The following is a 22,422-nucleotide window of genomic DNA, read 5'->3' as shown; positions in this document are numbered from 1 at the left end:
GCACATAATACCCCTAACAATATACCAAACCTAACAAAATAACACTTAAAAGGGTTTAGGAGGGAAGAAAACAGGCGTAGTATCTTGAAAGGAGGCATATTCAATAAAAGTCATTTGAACCACACGCGGCAGGATCTTCACAAGACTCAGCTGATCTCACGTCTCCAGAGGCAAGGCTGAGATGACGTCCCTTTTATCTCACACACTCTCCCTGCCTATCCCTACCATAGCATATTATAATAGTCAGCTCATACACTACATGCTGTGGTTATATGGAGGCATAGTTTGGTTTTATTGCTTTTTTCTCCCGTGATGCTGTGAGGTGTTTGTTTCAATAGCGGTCTACCATGAGTACCGTACTTACCTACTTTGGCCCAAATACTTGTTTTTTATTTTACTAAGCTTTATTTTGGTGTCTTTTAACATATATGAGTAACAGTTTTTAAGTTATTAACAAAGATGTCTAAGAATTGACCCATAAAACCTAGATATGAGGCTAGATAGACACCCCAGACAGTGTCACTTTTATCAATAAGTTTTAGCCATATATACCACAACCCCGGTTAATTTGGGGATCTGGGTGAGCTCTACATCCATGAAACTCAAGAAAAATGAAGGAAATAAGGAGAGTAAGGTGTGAATTCATCCCTTTCCATCTCTAACCCTAAACCATCGTCTGCTGTGCGACATATCCCACGTACTGAGTCCCAGGAAGGAAAACGCCACATATTTCCTTTTATACCATTTATTTCCACATATCCTACCATTTCCTGACCCTGTACAGAAGTAAGAACCACAGATCTACCTATGTATGGGATCCAAAGCAAGAAATAGACTAGATAAATGTGAGAAATAAGGCAAAAAATAGAGGGTGGTGTGGGGGCGGTACGGTGGAGTGAGTGCATGTGAGGCGAGTGTTTACCAGCAGAGTGAGGTGAGGCAGAGAAGAGTACGGCTGCATCTCCCTGCCCGTCACTCATCTCACCCTCACCACGCACCCCAAGCCTCCACGCCCTCACCAGTCACCAGGAAAGCATCACCACTCCTCGCAATGGTGACGGCAAGCAACAGGAGCAGCGGGGAGAGCAAGGAGGACAAGAAAGGAGGCGCCCCCAGCAACGGCCACGTCTCCAGTCAGTGTGAGGGACGCCAGAAGGATGGAGGTGAACTCAACACCACCAGCTTCATGTTCTCCACCCCCGCCCCCCCGTGTGCTGGCCTTCCCTGGGGGGTTCTGGGGCCTCTGGGGTGTGGGTGCTAGTCCTGGGGTGATGGAGAGAGGGTTAGATATTTCCCTGGGGTTAATAGAAGTAGTATATTCGTGTTCTCTGGGGTGTACTGGGGTGATGAGAGTTATGTTTCCCCTGGGGTGTTCTGGGGAGTGTGGGGTGTGGGTGCTAGTCCTGGGGTGTACTGGGTGATGGAGAGGGTTAGATATTCCCCTTGGGTTAATAAAAGTAGTATATTAATTTTTTTCTGGGGTGTACTGGGGTGATGCGGAGAGTTACGTTCCCCTGGGGTGTGGATACTGGTCTTGGGGTGTACTGGGGTGATGAGAGTGTTATGTTTCCCCTTGGGGTTAATAAAAGTATAAAAGTAATATTCTTTTTCTATGGGGTGTACTGGGGTGATGCAGATAGTGTAAATGCTTACCCTGAGGTGTTCCGGGGGGCCTTTTGTTGAAGTAAGAGGGGAAGACTGGCCAAGAACAATAAAAAGTTAAAGAAAAAAGGCCCACTGAGTCGCCAGTCCCCTTACAGAGCAGATAGTTAGCCAAAGGACGGACAAATATAATGGGATAATAGTCTTGGGGGTGTACTGGGGTGATAAAAGTGTTATGCATCCCCTGGGGTTATTAAAAGCAATATATTCATTTTCTTTGGGGTGTTGTGGGGTGTGAGCGCTAATCTTGGGAGTTAACTGGGGTGAAGAGAGTGTTATGTTTGCTCTGGGGTTAATAGAAGTAGTATATTAGTTTTCTTTAGGGTGTTGTTAGGTTAGGTTATGGGTGAGAATATCCATTTACTGAGGTTTTAGAGTATTTTTCAGTGTTTCCAAGATTAATTAAGCAATTTTTTTTTTATTTATTTATTATTATTTTTTTTTTAAGAAAAAGCTAGAGAATTTAACTCCTTCAGTACCATGATGCATTTCCATGTTCATTCTGCTTACTGTCTGGTGATTTGATACAGCTTCAGAAACTTATGTTGGGGGGACTGAAATAGTAAAGACTGTGGCCATTAACCCCTGCAATACTGGGACACACTTTTACCTTGAAATTTATGTACCATTAGATCATTTTATTGGCATTAGCAAGGGTCTATGGAGGTCAGAAGATTAATTGGCCACAGTCTTCACTATTTTAATCCCCCACATGAGTTTCCGAAGCTGTATAAAATCACCAAATATGAAAACACATCATATTACTGAAGGGGTTAATTTCCTGACCTACATAGACCCTTCATGATGTCAGTTGAGTAAAAATAAATCTCGGTACTGAAAGGGTTAAGGGTGGTTTGTGCTCTGTGCCCCCCCCCAGCCACCGTCCTCCAGCGCAGGCCAGCACCGGGGTGTGTCCTGGGGTGTGTTTCAGTGTTAGGTGTTGTTTATCTGTCTACCTGTCATGTCCCCTTTTTTTCCCCATCCCTGCATGCCTGGAGCTGTTGTTTTCCTTTTTTTTCCAGTTTTTCCTTTTTTTTTTTTTTTGTTTTTCCTTTTTTCTGTTTTTCCCCTTTTTCTATTGTTTTCCCCTTTTTTCATGTTGTTTTTTTCCCCTTATTTCATGTTGTTTTCCTCTTTGTTTTCCCATTTTCTGTTTTTCCTTTTTCTGTTCTTTTTTTCTGTTGGTTTCCTTTTTCTGTTGTTTTTCCATATTTTGTTTGTTTTCCTTTTCTTTTTTTCCCTTTTCTTTGTTTTCCCTATTTTTCTCCTTTTTTTTCTGTTGGTTTCCCCTTTTTCTATTGTTTTTCCCCTTTTTTCCTGTCATTTCCTGTTTTCATTTTATTCTATTCCCTTTTTTCTGTAATTTTCCCCTTTTTTCAGTTTTTCCCCTTTTATTTCTGTTGTCTCCATTTTTTTCCTATTTTACCTTTTTTTTCCTGTCATTTCTCCTTTTTTCCCCATCATTTATCTTTTTTTTCCATTTGTATCCCCTTTTTCCCTGTTTCCCTTTGTTTCCTCCTTCCCTGCATGTGTGGATGCCATTGACCAGAGTGCTTGTGTTAATTTATTTCCATCTATTTTGAGTCTATGTTCGAATCTTCTATTTATTTCTTTATTATTATTTATTTATTTATTATTATTTTTTTTTTTTATTTAGTCACGAAGCCAGCAGTGTTTAAATTCTTGCTTCTATTTATTTTATTATTAGTTAAGAGGAAATGTTCAGGCCAGACCTTTTGCTGTGTTTAATTCTTCATTTTTGCTAATTATTTTATTTCATTTTCTATTTTCCATGTATGAACGAAGCAGTGTTTGAATTTTGCTGCTATTATTTGTTTTATTTTTCATTTTTATTTATTTATTTATTTATTTATTTATTTTTATGTGCAGTTTCGGACCCAGTGATGTTTAAATATTTACTTCTATTTATTATATTGTTTTACTTCTTTTTTATTTATTTATTTATTTATTTATTTATTTTTTTTTTTTTTGTCATAAGCCCAGAGACATTTCATTCTTTACCTTTCCTTATTACTCTTGTGTTTTGTTTCTGTTTTGCCGTTACAAACACAGTGACATTTAAATTATTGTTTCTGTTTACTATTTATTTTATTTTTGTTTTATTTATTCTGCAAAGTCAACATTTTAGCTTCTATTTATTATTATTTATTTATTTTTTTTTTTTTTTCATTTTATTTTCATTTAACAGAAGAGATGAGTTGGTGAGATTATTTTGCAGCAACATTTAGATTTTTTACTTCTATTGTTCACATATTCATTTTATTTTTACAGAACAGAGTGACAGATTGGGGATTGATTTTTTTTTTTTTTTTTTTTTTTTTTTGCCTTTATTTATTCTTTATTGCTTTATTTTCTTTATTTGATTTCAATTCAAGAGAGGAGACAGGTGGACGAGACTTTGAGGTGTTGAAACCTTTACCTTTATTGATCTTTTTTTTTTTTTTGTGGCATGTTGAACTTTCTACTTATTTTATTATTTTACCTTATTTTAATTCAACACAGAAGTCCGTTTAGTGAGATGTTTTTTTGATGCTTAAACCTTTATTTTTATTTATTATACGTATATATTTTAATTTACTTCCTATTCAGCAGACTAGTTACATAACCAGCGATGTTTAAGGCTTTTTGTAATGTTTTTTTAATCCATATTGAACAGAGAACACAATTGTATCTCCAAGGTGTGGCATTAGTAAAGTATTATGTGCCAATGTGCCAGTTTAAATAAAGAAATAATAAAAATAAAAAAAGAAATGGCTATACTTATTGTTGAGAGTGTTGCTGTCAAGTCTTTGTGGCATTTTTTCTTTTAATTATTTTTTTGTTACCTTTTACCGTTTTCTGCCATCAAAAAGCTACACAAAATAAAGAAATTGCTATATTTATTCAGTCATCACATTCACAACACTTATGGCTGAGAGAGAGTTGCTGTTAAATCTTAGTGAGGCGTTTTTTTATTTAATTTGTGTCACCTTTTGCTGATTTCTGACATAAAAAAAGCTAAACAAAATAAAGAAATAAAGACATTGCCACACTTATTCAGTCAACACTCCAAACATTTCTAGTCGAGAGAGAGTTGCTGCCAAATCTCAGTGAGGCATTTTTCATTTTTTTTATTTATTTTTTTTTTATTTGTCACTCTTCCCAATTCCTTACATAAAAAAACTCAAACAAAAACAAAAATAACAACAAACAGCAATACATATTCAATTAACGCAGAAACAGTAGTATATTTTATTTATTTATTTATTTCATTTAATAATTTTTACTCCTCTTTCCAATTCTTTACTTTAAAAAAAACTCAAACAAACACAAGAACAACAAATAGCAACACATCCAGTCATCACACTCACCAAAACATTTTGCTAGAATGTAAACAAATAAAACAGTCAAGTTTGGCTTTACTGACAGTCTTATCTCCCTTACAGACAGTGGTATGCGAGTGGGGAAGGCGTACCAGGCAGAAATTCCCCCTTTACTCCCCTCTAATGGTAAGACTTGGGGGTGGCGAGGGGAGGAGGAGGTGGTGTTTGAGGTAGTGGAAGCTTAGTGTGTGTTGAGAGTGGTGATGGGAGATTGGTGTGTGTTTAGAGGTGGTGAGGGGAGATTGGTGTGTGTCTAGGGATGGTAAGGAGATATTGGTGTGTTTAAAAGTGGTGAGAGGAAGTTGGTGTGTTTAAAGGTGATTAGGGGAATGGGTGTGTTTTAGGGATGGTGAGGGGAGATTGGTGTGTGCTTTCAGTGGTAGAGGGGAATGTGGTGTGTGTTTAAGTTGTAGAGGATAACTGGTATAGATGGTAGAAGAAAGCTTAGTGTTTTCTAATCTAACCTGACCTAACCTAACCTCAATTTTCTGTACCCGTAGAGCGGCGGCCAGAGCAGTGTCCAGAGAGGGCGCTGCTGGTGTGGGCCCCGAAGTTTGAGCTGAATGAAGAAAGCCGTGAGTATTGTAGGTTTAACCGCTGACGTTTTCTGTACTGCTGCTATATGTGAAATACTGTCATGCTTATATATTAACCCACTGAAAGGCCTTGTATTGCTTGATTGACCCTCCTGGCCTCTTGTCATATACGCAGATCAATGTCCTCTGTGTTTACTAAAGCTTGCTTCTTCCCTTTCCTTTTTTTCACAAGGATGGAGTTTATTCATTCTTGTTCAATATAGTGATACATATTCCATGCGTTACATTGAGGTATGTGTCAGTTTTGGTGTGTGTTAGGTGGTGATTGGATGAGGTGAGGTTTGTGCCCATGTTCGAAAACCCCTTGTTCGCTCACCATGACAGTTTTCCAGGGCCACAGAGAAGACTACCTTTGTTTTCAAGAGAGCTTTTCCTTATAATAATCTAGAAATCTTGCCAGTCCATCAGTAGAACCATAAAAATACCCTAAACTCCTTCAGAACTAGGACGCATTGTTACCTTGAGTTTTGAGTACGATTAGACGATTTCATTAACACTAGGAAGGGTCTATGGAGGTCAGAAGATTAATGGCCAGAGTCTTCACTATTTCAACCCCAACATAAGTTTCTGAAGCTGTATAAAATCACCAAATAGTAAGCAGAATAAATATGAAAGTGCATCCTGGTACAGAAGGTGTCAATGACGTGAGTATCTTCAACTGGAGCCTATGGAAATTAGTGATGGTGGGAGAGCAAAGCATGGATGATGAGGTGAGGTGATGCTGAGTTTGGTTTGTGTATGTGGTGTTGAGGTGAGGTGATGCTAATGTTAGGTTAGGTTAGGTAATGTTGATGTGAGGATGTAGCAGATTAGAATTGGTTTGGTAGTCTTGAGATGATGTTACGAGAGAGAGAGATCAGAACACATCCATGCCATCAAAAGAGGATCATAATTCTCGGTCTAACAGTATAAGTTTATCAAGAAAGTAGCATGAGAAAGAGAGAGAGAGAGTAGGAAGAGAAAAGAACTTGAAATAAAATACAGCAAACAATAGAAAGAGTCCTCATGAACACACACACACACACACACACACACACACACACACACACACACACACACACACACACACACACACACACACACACACAGACACAGAAGATTAGGGATTGAGAAAGAGAGAAAAGGAAGGAAGAGAAAAAGTACTTGAAATTAACACACACACACACACACACACACACACACACACACACACACACACACAGAGCACAACACCTGTATCACTGTATTGAGATCATTGTTTTCTAAGACCACTCAGTAACATTCTCACCTCTACCACCACCACCACCACCACCACCACCACCACCACCACCACCAGTTGAGCAGTACATCTGGTTGGCCAAGGACAAATACGGCTACAACGCTGAGCAGGCCCTCGGGATGCTGTTCTGGCACCGACACGACCTGGAAAAGGCTACGGCAGACCTGGCTAACTTCACCCCCTTCCCTGACGAGTGGACCACCGAGGACAAGGTTCTGTTCGAGCAGGCATTCCAGTTCCATGGCAAGAGTTTTCATCGTATTCGCCAAATGGTACGGCTATCTGGGATTATTATTATTATTATTATTATTATTATTATTATTATTATTATTATTATTATTATTATTATTTTGGGGGCTGCCTGGAATTTTTTTTTTTTTTTTTTTGGTGGGGGAAAGGGCTGCTTGTTTCTTTCTTTTCTTTTATTTTATTTATTTATTTTTATTAAATTTTTTGTGGTGATGTGGGGTAGGGGGGCTGCATGGTGTTTATTTATTTTATTTTTTTATTTTCTATATATGGAAAGCTACTAAGAGACTCATTCTTACTTACAGAAACCTGCCCAAAAAAAAAAAAAAAAATCTTACATACAAAAAAACAGCAAAAACTAAATAAATTCCTACACAATAAATGCAAAGAAAATCTTACAAAACTGCAAAAATAAATAGGAAAAATGGAAATTCTTACATTGAAAAACAAAGAAAAAACAAATGAATTACACACAATAACAACAAAAAACTAAATTCTCGCATAGGAAACATAAAAAAACAGAAAAACGAAAAAAAAAACTAATTCTTACACAACAATAACAAAAAGCTAAATACTTACATAAAAACTTATAAAAAAAACATTCTTACATATAAGCCCACAAAAAAACTAGTTACAATTTCTCTTTTCACTAATAAACTCTCGACCTCCTCCTCCTCCTCCTCCTCCTCCTCCTCCTCCTCCTCCTCCTCCTCCTCCTCCTCCTCCTCCTCCTCCTCCTCCTCCTCCTCCTCCTCCTCCTCCTCTTCTTCTTCTTCTTCTTCTTCCCTGCAGTTGCCAGACAAGACCATCGCACAGCTGGTCAAGTACTATTACCTTTGGAAAAAAACTCGTCAACGCAGCTCCCTCATTGACCGCCACGCCCGCAAACACACCGCCAAACTGCAGGTGTGTACTCAATATTCACTGTCATGTGCGTAGCTTTGTTTTGTGTGTGTGTGTGTTTTGTTAGAGTTCTTTTGTTGTGTTTTATTTAGGAAGGTGGTGTGGTTTTTGTTTCTCTTTCTCTTTCTCTTTCTTTCTCTCTCTCTCTCTCTCTCTCTCTCTCTCTCTCTCTCTCTCTCTCTCTCTCTCTCTCTCTCTCTCTCTCTCTCTCTCTTCTCTCTCTGTCAATGTGTGTAACAAAATGGAGAAAGTTGAATTTAGGAAAGTGGAAGGAAGGAAAGAAGAATTAAACCAGCGAATAAGCAAATGAGAAAGATAGAAAAGTAAAGAAAGAAGAAATTAAAGAAAAAAGATAGAAAAAAAAAAATCTCCATTTCAATAAAACCTCAAGAGTGAAAAGTAAAAAAAAAAAACACATACATATTTGTTTTCTTCAGTAAAACAACAAATAAGAATTTTCCTGTCACTCACCCGTCAAGACAATCAGAAAAGAAAAGTTGAAAGAAAAAATGGATTCTCTTCAAATATATACAACAAATAAGACTTTTCTCCTCTCACTCCACAAGACAAACTACAGACTTCTTTCTCCAGCAAATTTCTGAGGGCGTGGTGGGTGACAGCAGTGGGGATCGGTCAGAGGAGGATGAGGAGGGGAAGGGCGGGGAAGAATCCAAGACTTGCTCCAACTGCACCATCCCGGCCTCCATGCTGAACGAGTCACCCAAGGGCCTGCAGTGTCTCACCTGCTACAACCACTGGAAGTAAGTGTTCATTGCCTACCACCCCATATCTCTCTCTCTCTCTCTCTCTCTCTCTCTCTCTCTCTCTCTCTCTCTCTCTCTCTCTCTCTCTCTCTCTCTCTCTCTCTCTCTCTCTCTCTCTTTTTTAGGGAATTTATGGGCTAAATTGGATGCTTTTTGTTTTTGTAGAAGTTTGGTTAGGTCAGGTTGTTTATATTTATTTATATATATATTTTTTTTTCATTATTTTATTTTTTATTTTCATTTTTTCTATTTATTTATTTTTTATTTATTTATTTATTTTTCTTTTTTGTCATTTAGTTTGCATAAATTTTTTTTTCTGTTTTAGTTATTTTTTTTCATTGTTTGTTTACATTTTTATTTATATATATGTATTTATTTATTTATTTATTTGTTTATTTATTTATTTATTTATTTTATTTTTTTCTTATTTATTTATGTATTTTTTGTGCTGTCATTGGTTAATTATTGTTTGTGTTTACACGCCGGAGCTTGCACCACCAAACACATGTTCCTGCCATACACTTATGACTTTACTTCAATTAAGAGGGAAGTTTCAAGACATTTATTTTATTTTATTTTTATTTATTTATTTTTTTATTTAATTTATTTATTTTCTTTTTTGAAACTGCAAACAGATTGGCAACCAAGTGTTTTTTTTTTTTTTTTTTTTTTTATTATTATTATTATTATTATTATTATTATTATTATTATATGTTGCCCTTGGCCCCTCTTATATAAAAAAACAAAAGACTGTTTTTAGAAGATTGTTGGTTTTACATTTGTCATTCTTCATTGTAGTTTAAGTGGTAAGAGGACATTTTCATTGGTCACTGTTTTGCTTCCTTCTCATATTGAAATTGTTGGCATAAAAAGGAATATTTTATGGGTTCTTGATTCTGCATTTATTTTCATTTTATTAGGATTCTGTTGTAAATGAGGACATGCTTGCCAGGCTTGATATAGGATCTTTTATTGAAAAATGTATATAGGAAAGAAATATGATTTGTATTCAAATAATTTTATGTATAATCTTATTTTCTATATGTACATGTGTTTATTTTCTATATGTATAAGGTTGTATATCCTGTAAATGCCTATGCTGCTTGTGTACATCTGTATAGTCATGGCAGGAGTTAGTCAGTCTGCTGTGCTCACTGCTGTTGTGTGCTTCACTCTGGTACACCCTGGAACTCTCTGCCTGCTTTTGACTTGAACTCATTTAAGAAGGAGGGAGGTTTTAAGACATCCCATTCTTTTGGCTAACTAACTCACACCTGCTCAGGGACTGGCATCTCATTTGGCCTTTTTGTTTAAGCCTTTGGCCAGATTTTTCCTCTGACATAAGAAAAATAAAAAATAAATAAAATACAAAAGTCCTGCCCTGCTGACACACTCCCTGCACAACATGAGTCAGAGTGTCAGCAGATTAGACCAAAGACTAAAGAGAAGCACAACTTAAAGGAGGAGAGCACAGCATCATTGACCTGCCAGCCATGTCTGTGCTGTGTTTGCATGCCAGCACCTCACCACAAGCAGTCATATTCTGAAGTGCATAGACTGGGATTCCACAGAAAGATGGGAACCCTGCGTCCGACAGTGGGCCCAATGAAGCGCGACAAGCAGCTCATCAAACACAAGCGGCGACCCCCACGAGGCATGCATATCAATCATGAGGTGAGCCCCCACACTACGTTAGGTTAGGTTAGGTTCTCTGTTATAGGATGAGTGTGTGTGTGTGTGTGTGTGAGAAATGTTTGTTTATTTTTACACTGAGCTATTTTGATTTAGTTTTATTTTGTTAACGGGTTGCAAGATGATTGTGTGTGTGTGTGTGTGTATGAATTATTTATTTATTTTCACAATGGGTCAGGTTTTATTTGTTTATGGGATGGTAGGATGTTTGTGTGTATATGTGTGAAATGTTTGTTTACTTCCATACTGCATTATTTTTTAGTTATTTTTATTTGTGTGTCAGGATGAGTGTGTGTGAAATGTTTGTTTATTTATGTGTCATAGGTCAACTGTATGTAAGATGTTTGTTTCTTATTGTATTGTTGGATGATTTTGTCCGAACATTTATTTATGGGCAGTAGAATGATTGTGTGCAAGATATTTGTTGATTTATATGTAGCAGAATAGTTGTGTATGACAGAAGCAAATAAACAGCTGAGTGTATGAGGAATAACATACAACCTGCAACATAGACACCTTACCAATTATCAGTGTGGCAAGGTGTGGTAGGAGTGATAGGGGAGGTACCAACTATGAAAGAGCCTCATTTTATGCCAAACTGTCCAAGCTGTGTGGCTCATCCCTGCTCAGTAAACACAAGGGTACTTTTCTCTCCCCCATCATGACTGAGGGAGTTGGGTGAAGGATTGTGAGTGTCAGTGTGGTGTGACTTATCTTGCCTGCCCACCTTTTGCAGAGATGCAGCCTTGCCATGTGTATTGTTATTTTCCAAGGAGTTTTAGCTGAAGGTAACAGAAAGGCTAAGAAACATGCTAGGATAGGATGATACTGGCTAGTCTTAGATATAACAGTCAGACAAGCATACATTCTCAACTCACTTCCTCTTTCTCCCTCTCCTTCTCCTTTTCCTCCTCCTCCTTCTCTTACAGGATTTGATGGCCATGATCTCCTCGGGTCCTCCTGGCCCCCCCGGCGCCCCCACCCCAGGCCAACAGCTGCTCCGACACATGGAAAATGAGGTCATTGCTCTCAAACGCCAGGTCAGCCACACAAAATTATGTCCTGTATCAAAACATTGGCCTCTAGAATAGCTTAAGTGAAGAGGTGGTGACATTCTTCTTTCTCAACCCTATTCTGTCCATCTCACCAAAGCAAGAGTTAACTAGTACTCTCAATCATTCACCCCTTTCTCTGGTATACTCTGGAACTCCCTGTCTATCTATCTATCAGGCCCAGACATTCACACATACACTTTCTTCCTACTCAACTCTATTCTGTCCATCTCCCCAATGCAAGAGTTAACCAGTACTCAATCATTAACCCTCTTACATAAAAAAAGAAAACAAAGAGTGACATTTAGTGCAGTGGTGATTCAAAAGTCCTCTCTCTCTCTCTCTCTCTCTCTCTCTCTCTCTCTCTCTCTCTCTCTCTCTCTCTCTCTCTCTCTCTCTCTCCCTCTCCCTCTCCCTCGCTGACTGACACTCTCTCCCCTCGGTGACTCACAGGTGCAGATCAACAAGGCTCAGATCAGCAGCCAGCGCAGCAAAATAGCTGAGGACGGCATCACCACCTTCAGGCCGCCACCCCAGGCCGGCCCACCCAAGGCTAAGTGGTCACAAGAGGAGCTGCTTCTGGCTGTTCAGGGTTAGTATTTCACACACACACACACACACACACACACGCTCGGTAGCTCAGTGGTTAGAGCGCTGACTTCACAAGCCAGAGGACCTGGGTTCGATTCCCCGGCCGGGTGGAGATATTTGGGTGTGTCTCCTTTCACGTAGCCCTGTTCACCTAGCAGTGAGTAGGTACGGGATGTAAATCGAGGAGCTGTGACCTTGTTGTCCCGGTGTGTGGTGTGTGCCTGGTCTCAGGCCTATCCGAAGATCGGAAATAATGAGCTTTGAGCTCGCTCCGTAGGGTAACGTCTGGCTGTCTCGTCAGAGACTGCAGCAGATCAAACAGTGAAACACACACACACACACACACACACACACACACACACACACACACACACACACACACACACACACACACACTAGTAAACCATTTATTATTATTGTCTGTGATTATCTTTATATCTTTGCATTTATCCATCTATCTATCCAAAATTGAAGAATAAGTAAATAGTATATAAACCATGTATTGTTGTTATTATTGTTACATATTATCTTTACCTATTTACATTTATCCATCTCGAATTGAAGGATTAGTGTGCTCAAACTAGACAAAATCCAAACATTTACTCACCCAAACCTGATCCTTCACAACTATCAAGAGCTAAATGATGTGTGTTCAAACCAGACAAATCACTGACTTATACACACCCTTTACATTTATCCACATGTCCACCTGGAATTGAAGAATAACTGTACTGAAACCAGACAGAACATTAACTCTCACCTAACCATGATCCAGAATTGACAGATAAGTATATTGAAATCTAACCTAACCCTGACCTTAACCCTAACACTAACCTGACCTTTTCTTACCCCAGCGGTGAGGTATTTCGGCAAAGACTTCAAGGCCATTGCCGAGATCGTGGGGAATAAGACAGAAAACCACGTGCGCAGCTTCTTCGTGACTTACCGCAAACGTTACAACCTGGATGGCGTACTGCGGGAGTGGGAGGAGGAGCATGGGCCAGTTCGCACCAGTGAGGCCGAGTGACACCAGCCCATGCAGCCACCACCGCCGCCCACCACCACCACCACCACTACCACCACCACAACTGAGTCTAAATAAGTGGTTCCTCTGAAGGGTGCCACTGTTAGGGCTCTCTAGGCGGCACTGGTGGCTCTCGCAGTCTTACAATCTCCAATGCCACTGTCTTGCGGGAACCTGGGAGTCTTGAGTCAGTTTGTAAGGTCTCCAGGTTCCTGTCTCTCTGGTGTTGAATCTCTGGTGTTTCTGTGTATGCCAGAGTAATGGTGTTGCCTCTTGGTGTGTTCCATTGGTGTGTGTTGCAAATATTGATATCCGACATGATTCTGTGTGTGTGATTTTTGAGGTTTCCAAGAGGTTGCATTACTGGTACATGTTGCTGAATTGATATTTTGTGAGTTTGTGTGGATCTGTCAAGGTTGCAAGCTTTGACATGCGGTAAGATTCACACACTCACCCCAAATCTTGTTACAGATATTGCAAAGTTGACACAAAATACACTCAGAATATGGTGTTGTTTGAATACACACACACACACACACACACACACACACACACACACACACACACACACACACACACACACACACACACACACACACACAAGAAAGTCATATTTTTGAGGGAGTTTTGCTCGTATACTGCCCAGTGTTGGCCAGCTGACACCTCCTCGAGATGCTGTGTTACAGGGTGACTAACTCACTTTAGAAAACATTCTCTGCAACACTGGTGAAGAGAGTTTTGTGGGAGTCACAGTAACACTTAATAACTGAACCTTCACAAGACTAGCATGCTGAGGAGTGTTACTAAGCCAACACCTGAAAAATGTGTTTGCGTGTGAGACCGTTCAGTGTGTAGCAGAAACAAGCACACTTAACAAACACCCCAGTGACGGTTAGAATCTTCACTGGGGTTGTCACTAATAATTGATCACCTCTAGATGTCGAGGCACAGTAGCAGCAGCAGCAGCAGCAGCAATAGCCTGAGGTGCACGAGTTCCTAATGTTTAACGGTGGCACGTGAGGCAGCCCTTCACTGTGTCCTGCCGCTGCCAACACGCAACGCTGCACGACGCCGTTTTTCCCCGTTTTCTGCATTTCACACCGCTGCCATTGATTGCTGTCATAAGCCATGGAGGGTGGACCTTTCTGCCATGATAGACCGTAGTGACGTATTATTATTATTATCATTATTTTATTTATTTTTAAGGGTGTTGCATCTCTGTATCATTTACTGTGAGTGGTAGAGTATTTGAAATTGATGGAGTTATGGTACCAATGAGTGGCTTCACTATATCCATCACCATAACACACATATTCACACACATACAGAGCACGACAGTAACTGAGAGAGAGAGAGGGAGGGAGAGAGAAGTCAGTCAATCTAACACTACAGACTTAATATACAGAGCAATAGATGTATTTATTGTTTTCCTCCACCATCTTGTTAACTGGTGAACTGTCCATGTAGATTAAGACATTTGACTTATAGAGGGTATGAGTGTTTGTGAGGGGACCAGTGTGTGTGTGTGTGTGTGTGTGTGTGTGTGTGTGTGTGTGTGTGTGTGTGTGTGTGTAAAATAGCACATCCAAAACCTCAATTGTGGGTTAAGTAAAGAAGACATAATTCTCTCTCTCTCTCTCTCTCTCTCTCTCTCTCTCTCTCTCTCTCTCTCTCTCTCTCTGTACATTATTGGATATAGGAAGAAAATAGTATTAATGTAAGAAAAGTGAAAAAAATCCCATTACACTTATAAGACTCGTATTTTTGCCAGATTTTACGACTCACATCCCCGCAGACCACATTGCGTCACGTGTCACCCCCATACATATGTACATTTTAGCATCAAAAACCTCTATATTTATAAGGCACACACGCTCACTTTTATTTTTGCCATACTTAAACGTAGCACATCCGTAGCATCCCCACAGCCTGTCACTCACTCACATGTACATTTAAGACACTTGCTGTAACAGATTCATGAAGTTCACTCACCCTAAGCAAGCCATCATCACCCCTTCACCTGCGCATTTGTACATTTATCACCATTGCCTCTCACACCTGCACTCCACATCTGTACAAAGCTGCATGTACGTACACACCCCCCACACCAACACCCCCACATCTGTTCTTATGCCTGTATCCAAAAATGCCTTTCCCTCTCACCATGACAGTTTTCCAAGGCCACAGAGACAACTAGCCAAGTTTTCAAGACAGTTTCTACATAATATATTAATCCAGAAATCTAGCTGGTTCATCACCGGAACCATAAAAATACCCTTAAAAACATGAATATCTTCAACTAAAACCTTTGGAAAGTAGTGATGGTGAGAGAGCAAAGCGTTTAAGTATACTGGTCTGTGTCCCAGCGCAGTCACACACATTGCCATTACTGCCATTCACCCTTCCTGTGTTCTCCAGTATTATGTTGCCCTTCCTCACGTTTCCTGGTAGCGATGGTTCGTCCTGTGTGTTTTAGCCTTAAGAATTCCTGTTTTAAGTTTGTGTGTCAAGGGAAGGATGAATTGTACCTCTCTCTCTCCCTGTGTGGGACATCATAAGCACTGGTTGTCATATTGCTAAGTGACAAGTGTGGATCATTCTTGAAGTTTTTAAAGTTGATTGTGTGTACCCTTTTACTTCTGGTCTAAGGTATCAGTTGATTGTATGTGTATTAGTGGGTGATGTTTTTGTTCCAGTCTAGAAATTCTCATTCTTGAAAAACAATTGTGTGTATATATTTTTTTTTTCCTCCCTCACTCTCTCTCTTTTCTGTGTAGGATTAAGACATCGAGTGATTGTATGATAAAGGAAATGAACTTAAAACCTCACTCTTGTCTTGAAAATTCACCTTATTATTGGAATTTTGACTATGTATTTCATGTCTTGTTTTCTCTCTCATCTCAATGCATTCAGTGTTTATTTCCTGCATACTTTCATATAATAATTTTGTTTATTCTCACCTCTATCAAGCTAAAATTTGCCACACATTTTCTTTTTCTCATCTCAGTTATTCCAGTTCCATTTCTCTTATGCTTTTACATAATCTTACCAGTCATGTGTTTGTTCTTGTCTTATCAAATGTTCCTTCATCTCAAAACATCGAGGCATTTCATTGCGGTGTGGTGAGTGTAGTGTCTATCATGTGTGTCTGCATCACTCCCTGGATGCTGTGAAGATTAGCTCATTTGCTGGTATGGGAAGGACTACATAAGTTATTTGTACTGGCTTAATTTGTGTAACCTGTTCAGTTTGCCTGTTAGAACTCTCTCTATCAATTTCTTCATTCACTCTTTGTCCAGGTATTGCCCCTTTCTATATACCCATCATTATCTACCTATCTGAAGGGGTGACGTGAATATATAGCAGTCCTTAACTTTGGGAAGACAGGCAGGATTCTATAACAAATTCAATCTTTTCCTTTCCCTCTTATGAAGACCAAGTTGCAGGGCTTTATAGAAGGGAAGGTGTGTGTGGCATTGAGTTCTTGATGTGCCTTGAAGTGTCCCATGAGCTTGTTAGTTTAGAAAGGGACATGTTTGATTGCAGGAGTGAGGGAGTAAGTGAAAGGATGCAGTCATGTATAGGGTCAGTCAGTTATTGCTCCCCACAACCCTATCACAGTACTGTATTTGTTTTTAACTCACTTTTTAGACTTCTAGGCTTTCTAGGCACCTTTGTACAACAGTCTCTTGAATAGCACACTAGCATTAAAAGGCAAAATCGAAACTAATTTCTCTTATTTCCGTTCTGTGTTGATGCAAATAATCTTTCACAGTGCTGAGTGCTGGCAAAAAAGTGGCCATAGTAAAAGCACAAAGAATGACAGGAAAGACAGGCAACTTGCTGTAACTCACCACACACAATTCAAAAGCCTTATCTATGTATATCCAGCCAGCAGTCATGTATGTGGTAACCCAAACACAGCACCACACACACACACACACACACACACACACACACACACACACACACACATAGTTTGCCGCAAAGATGTGTTGAGACTTGGAACAGTTTGAGTGAAGAAGTAGTGTCAGCAATGAGTATGCATAGTTTTAAAGAAAAATTGGCCACACGAGGGTAAAGCCCAGGTCCTGTAAAATTACAACTAGGTAAATAGGCACACACACACACACACACACATGCCCTCCCAGCCCAGTCAGCCTGCAGTGAAAAGGAATAGTTACATGGCTCTCTTCACCTATTTAGTTCCAACAGACACTAAACGTTTGCCTCACTAAAGTAATGCTATGTCTTGCTTTCCATTTCACTATCAGGTGTTGGTTGTATGTTGGTGGGAATATTGATGGTGTTACTCTCACCAGTTGATAGTTTTGTGGTTCTGCTCCTTGTCATTCACTGATGTAGGAAACAAAGGGTATTCAAAAGACAGGATATTAGTAGGGAGAGAGAGAGAGAGGGTAATTTTTTCTTCCAAATGAACTGGTGAAGATCTTGCGTGTTACTTTCTCACGACTTATAAATTGGAAAGGTGGAATAATTGAGGATACGAAGGATAGAGGGAATATGGCTAGAGAAAAGCTATGTGTATGTCTGTGTATGCTTGTATATGTGTGTGTGTGTGTGGAATGGTATTTATTCCAATCACCTTGAAGACTTTTTGGATGGATGGAGATGTTACTAGTTTGGCTAATACAGACCATCACATGCCACCATATAAAGATTAAAACAAAACTAGGATAGACAAAAAAATATCCCTCCAGTTACTTAACATTATCTAATCTTGCTACGAATCTTGGTGTCAGTGTCTTAACATGTATACTCTCTCCTGCAAGCACCATGTTAGCTTTCAGTGTTACCAAGCCAGGGATGTCACCTCACTTTTGTTACATTGTTGTGGAAACGAGACTGAATGGAGTGATCATAATAAGGAAGAAGGAAAAGTTTAACCACTGAAGTCACATCCATATCTATTACTGTGTTGTGTGGACCAGACTGGATTACATTAGAGAAGTCAGAATGTTACCTCACTTGTTACTGTGTGTTGTGGAAATGAGACTGAAAGAGTGATTGGAATAAGGAGGAAGGAAAAAGTTAACCACTGAAGTCACATCCATCTTTTTTACTGTGTTGTGTGGACCAGACTGGATTACATTAGAGTAGTCAGAATGAGGAAGAAAGAACAGATGTGCTTCTTTACTGTGATGTGTAGATGAGACTGAATTTCACTGGAGTGGTCAGAATAAGGAGGGAGAAGCTTATTGTTGTCTCTTAATGATGTGTAGTAAGAGATCTGAGTTTGCACCAATGAAGAAAGGAAGTGAATTTGTCCTTTGTAGTAAATAGGACGATATAGGAATGTGCTTGAGTTTTGAGTTCGAAATACAATAGGAATGCATTTGAATGATATATTTTTTTATGGAAAGGACTGAACTGTACTTGAATGGATAATATGAAGGCAAAGTTATGAATGAGAAATCTTAATAGGAATACATGTATACTGAATGCCATGTACTGTATCAGATAGAGTAATGACTAATGAAAGACGGATAGGAATATATATTACAAATTATTACTTGACATTTTACACACCAAGTAACGTAAAAATCAAACACTGTATCTAAATTGTGTATATGAAAGAAAAAATTATAGGAATATGCTTATGTGGCATTCCAAACTCTGACTTGAGAGAATAGAAGCAATACATAGAAAAGATACATTAGAAAAACAAAAGAAACATGCAACATCCTCAGCCAGTAAAAGGTACAGGACATGGACACTAAGCGCTCAGTAAGGAAAGAACGTTAGGAGTGTATAATACCTGTAACCTTGTGTGTGTCATATATGTACCCCATGTATGTATATCTGTCAGTCGCTGTCCTCGCCCCGCACCACCACTGCATAATAGGGAACACACACACCACTTAATCACGAGGTGCGAGCTGCAATACAAGCACTGTGCCTTTGTAATACTAACACCTGCCACCAATCCACCTCTCCAATGCAAAGAGTTAACCAGCCAGGTACTTTCAATCATTCATCCCTTTCTCTGGTACACTCTAGAACTCCCTGTCTATCTATCTATTAGGCCCAGACACTCACACATACACTTTCTTCTTTCTCTCATCCTTATTCTCTCCACCTCTCCAATGCAAGAGTTAACCAGTACTCTCAATCACTCATCCCTTTCTCTGGCACACTCTAGAACTCCCTGTCTATCTATCTATCAGGCCCAGACACTCACACATACACTTTCTTCTTCCTCTCACCCCTATTCTGTCCATCTCTCCAATGGAAGAGTTAACTGCTGCTCTCAGTCATTCATCCCTTTCTCTGGCACACTCTAGAACTCCCTGCCTATCTATCTATCAGGTCCCAAACACTCACACCTACACTTTCTTCTTCCTCTCACCCCTACTCTGTCCATCTCTCCAATGGAAGAGTTAACTAGTGCTCTCAATCACTCATCCCTTTCTCTGGCACACTCTGGAACTTCATACCTGCTTCTCTATTTCCATTTACCCATGACCTGAACTCATGTAAGAGGGAGGGAGGTGTCAAGACATTTAAACCATTCTTTTGGCTAACTCGTGTGGTCCTGTTTTGGGACTGGTTTCTAAGGAGGCCTTTTTATTAATGGTTTTTGTTACCTTTGTCCAGATTTCACGATATTATACTACAGGTGTTCTCACAGTTGTGTTTTTAGCTGCCATTGTCCTCTGGGATTTTCAACCAAGGTTCCTGTGCGTTGCCCGATGATTACAGTTAATCATTCATACAGTCCAATACAGTTGAAAGTTCAATCAAATGCAGTTCCGCCAATCTCCAGAAGTGTGACAATTTTTTTATGAATTATGTATAGTTTTTCTTTCTTTCTTTTTATTTATTTTTTTAAGTTGTTGGTTGTCTATGTGTCATATTAGGTGAGGCTTTTCTTTATCCCTTTTCCTTTTCTTTTGCAGTTGACTGTGTGTGTGTGTGAGTGAGTGTGAGTGTGCATGTGTCATTATCAACTGTACTTCAATGAGCCCAACGAAAAGATACACTACTACTTATTCAGCATTTTTCCAGTACTTTTCTTCAGTGTATTTTGCATTGAATTCCACACCAAAAACTCAATAATATATACAAATTATGTGTAGTGAAGTGAAGGTTTGGTATGAAGATGAGATGACATAATGAGGCGTGTGAGGTGGTGTGCTAAGCTTGTGTTGTGGTGAATGAAGCAAAATTAATGTGCAAGATGAGATAAGATAAGAGTGATGTGAACTGTAGCAAGGAGGGAATGGAAGTGACAGTGATTTGGTTTGGTGAAGTGAGATGGTGTGTTGTGAAGCAGGTTACATAATGCTTGTGTGTCGTGTGGTTAACTGGAATTGAAAAAAGGAAAGCTAGATAGATGTGAGAGATGAGATAAGACAAGACAGAATGATGTGAATTGTACTAAACTGGAGAAGTGACAGGTGACTTAGTATGATGAGATAAGACAGTAAGATGGTGTATTGTGAAGCAGGTTATAATATGAAGCTTGTGTAAAGTGTGCTTAACTGGAATGAACTTTAAAAAAAAAAAGTGTTTGCTAGAAGAGAAAATTTTGGACACATAAATGAAAGGAGTCAATAATGGATGTAAATTTTTGAACAGCAGAAAGAAGGAAAGGAAAGACACGTGAACTGAATGAAATGGAAAAGGATACACTTGAAAGACAAAATTTTTAAAGATACAGATAAAGGGAAAGGAATAGCAAATCAGAACACTAGAAAAAGAGAGAAAATGGATAGATACATTGGAGAGAGAGAGAGAGAGAGAGAGAGTTGCAATCAATTTTCACTAGTGTATTCTTGTGTATGTATTTTCTTGTACATTTTCCAGATCTGCATCCTCTCCTTAACTGTTATTGCATACAGTGATTGAATTTTCATTGTTATACTTTTCTAATGTATTCACTAATGCATAATTGTCACCTTCATTTCTTTTCCTCTCCTTCCCCTTCCTTCAATGTTTTTTCCATCATTTGTTAGTACAGTACCAATTATTATTATTATTATTATTATTATTATTATTATTGGATTTTTAGTGTGTGTTTTTGCATACATTCAATCTTTGCCTCTCATTGTTGCATAATTATAATTTTTAAGTCCACCAATTTATAGTCACAGTATTTCCTAGTAAGTATTGTACAGATTTACATAATAAGGAATCATGAAAAGTACATATGGTGTTTTATTTATTAACTTTATTGAGATACATTCATCTTTTAACCCCTTCACTACAGACTCCACGATCTCCCTTCCCCTGCACTCATTCATATTTATTTATTTTCTTTCTTTTATATTTATTTGATTTTTTTTATACACTCACTACTGACTCTACGATCTCCTTTCCCCCGCACCGACATTCATTTTTATTTATTTTACTTATCTATTTTTATTTATTTATTTATTTTTGCCACCACTACCGGCTCCACACGATTTCCCTTCCCCCGCACTTATTTTTTTTCGGACGCTTCTAATTTTGTTGGGGTTTAAATTCATCCTTACACCCTTATTTAGTCCCTTATGAACCTCCTGATGGTGTGTCATTATCATCTGACCCTTGTAATTCACTTTCAAGGGTCATGTCACACTCAGAATTACGATCGGAAAGAGAAAAGACCACCTCTCTCTCTCTCTCTCTCTCTCTCTCTCTCTCTCTCTCTGTAACCGCCAGCTCTGGAGAATGACAATATTTAGTTTAGTTTTCTCCTCAATATTATTTTTCTAAGCAATATTTTAGAGGTCATAGGAGAAACACAGTATTTAGTTTAGTTTTCCCTTTCAATGCTTCTTTTTAATACAGTATATATTTACGAGGCGACACAATTTAACAATATTTAGTTTAGTTTTCCTTCAACTCTGCAATATGCAACATTTAATAGCATTTTTAGACAAGAGAGAGAGAGTCGTAGGTCTGAGAGGCGCGAGGACTGTGTCGCGGTGAGTGTGCATAGCGGACTATACACCACAATTTGCTCTCTTTCACTCTATCACCACACAACATACACCACACTGCTCTCTTCCACTCTATCACCACACACCATACACCACACTGCTCTCTTCCACTCTATCACCACACACACCACACACATTTTGTATTGTTTTTTATTTATTTGTGTTGCTTTTTATTGGTTTTGAATGTCGATATTTTGTCACTCATCTCTCACTGTTTATAATTTTTTTTTTTTTTAATGAAGGGACAGATTAATAACACATATACGTTATCAACAGGAGACGCTCTTGAGAACCTAATAG

The 22,422-nt window shown here is 38.9% G+C and overlaps 1 protein-coding gene and 1 long non-coding RNA gene across 5 annotated transcripts; one reads left to right on the top strand and one right to left on the bottom strand.

Moving 5' to 3' along the window:
* The first annotated feature begins 878 nt into the window (after nucleotides 1–878).
* Nucleotides 879–21,344, top strand: LOC123502024 (REST corepressor 2-like). Of its 4 annotated transcripts, none has more exons than XM_045251177.1 (10): nucleotides 879–1,163; nucleotides 5,109–5,171; nucleotides 5,546–5,620; nucleotides 6,957–7,171; nucleotides 7,941–8,054; nucleotides 8,643–8,812; nucleotides 10,372–10,489; nucleotides 11,437–11,547; nucleotides 12,013–12,151; nucleotides 13,005–21,344. In XM_045251177.1, exons 1-10 carry the CDS (start codon nucleotides 1,052–1,054, stop codon nucleotides 13,175–13,177), a joined length of 1,290 nt encoding a protein of 429 aa, XP_045107112.1. In that variant the 5' UTR covers nucleotides 879–1,051; the 3' UTR covers nucleotides 13,178–21,344. The 4 variants fall into 4 exon arrangements, with proteins under 4 accessions (XP_045107112.1, XP_045107114.1, XP_045107111.1 ...); XM_045251179.1 differs by having other exon boundaries at nucleotides 880–1,163; nucleotides 10,387–10,489; XM_045251176.1 differs by having other exon boundaries at nucleotides 882–1,163; nucleotides 5,546–5,629.
* LOC123502025 lies at nucleotides 13,710–22,106 on the bottom strand. Its single transcript, XR_006673776.1, has 2 exons — nucleotides 21,791–22,106; nucleotides 13,710–14,853 (listed from the first exon to the last, which is right to left on the bottom strand). It is a non-coding gene; the product is annotated as an uncharacterized LOC123502025 (long non-coding RNA).
* Between the last annotated feature and the right edge of the window lie 316 nt (nucleotides 22,107–22,422).

Source organism: Portunus trituberculatus, chromosome 10, assembly GCF_017591435.1.
Source record: "Portunus trituberculatus isolate SZX2019 chromosome 10, ASM1759143v1, whole genome shotgun sequence".
NCBI classification, from domain to species: Eukaryota; Metazoa; Arthropoda; class Malacostraca; order Decapoda; family Portunidae; genus Portunus; species Portunus trituberculatus.
Note: the sequence above shows the minus strand (reverse complement) of the source record. Positions and strands in the feature narration are given on the sequence as shown.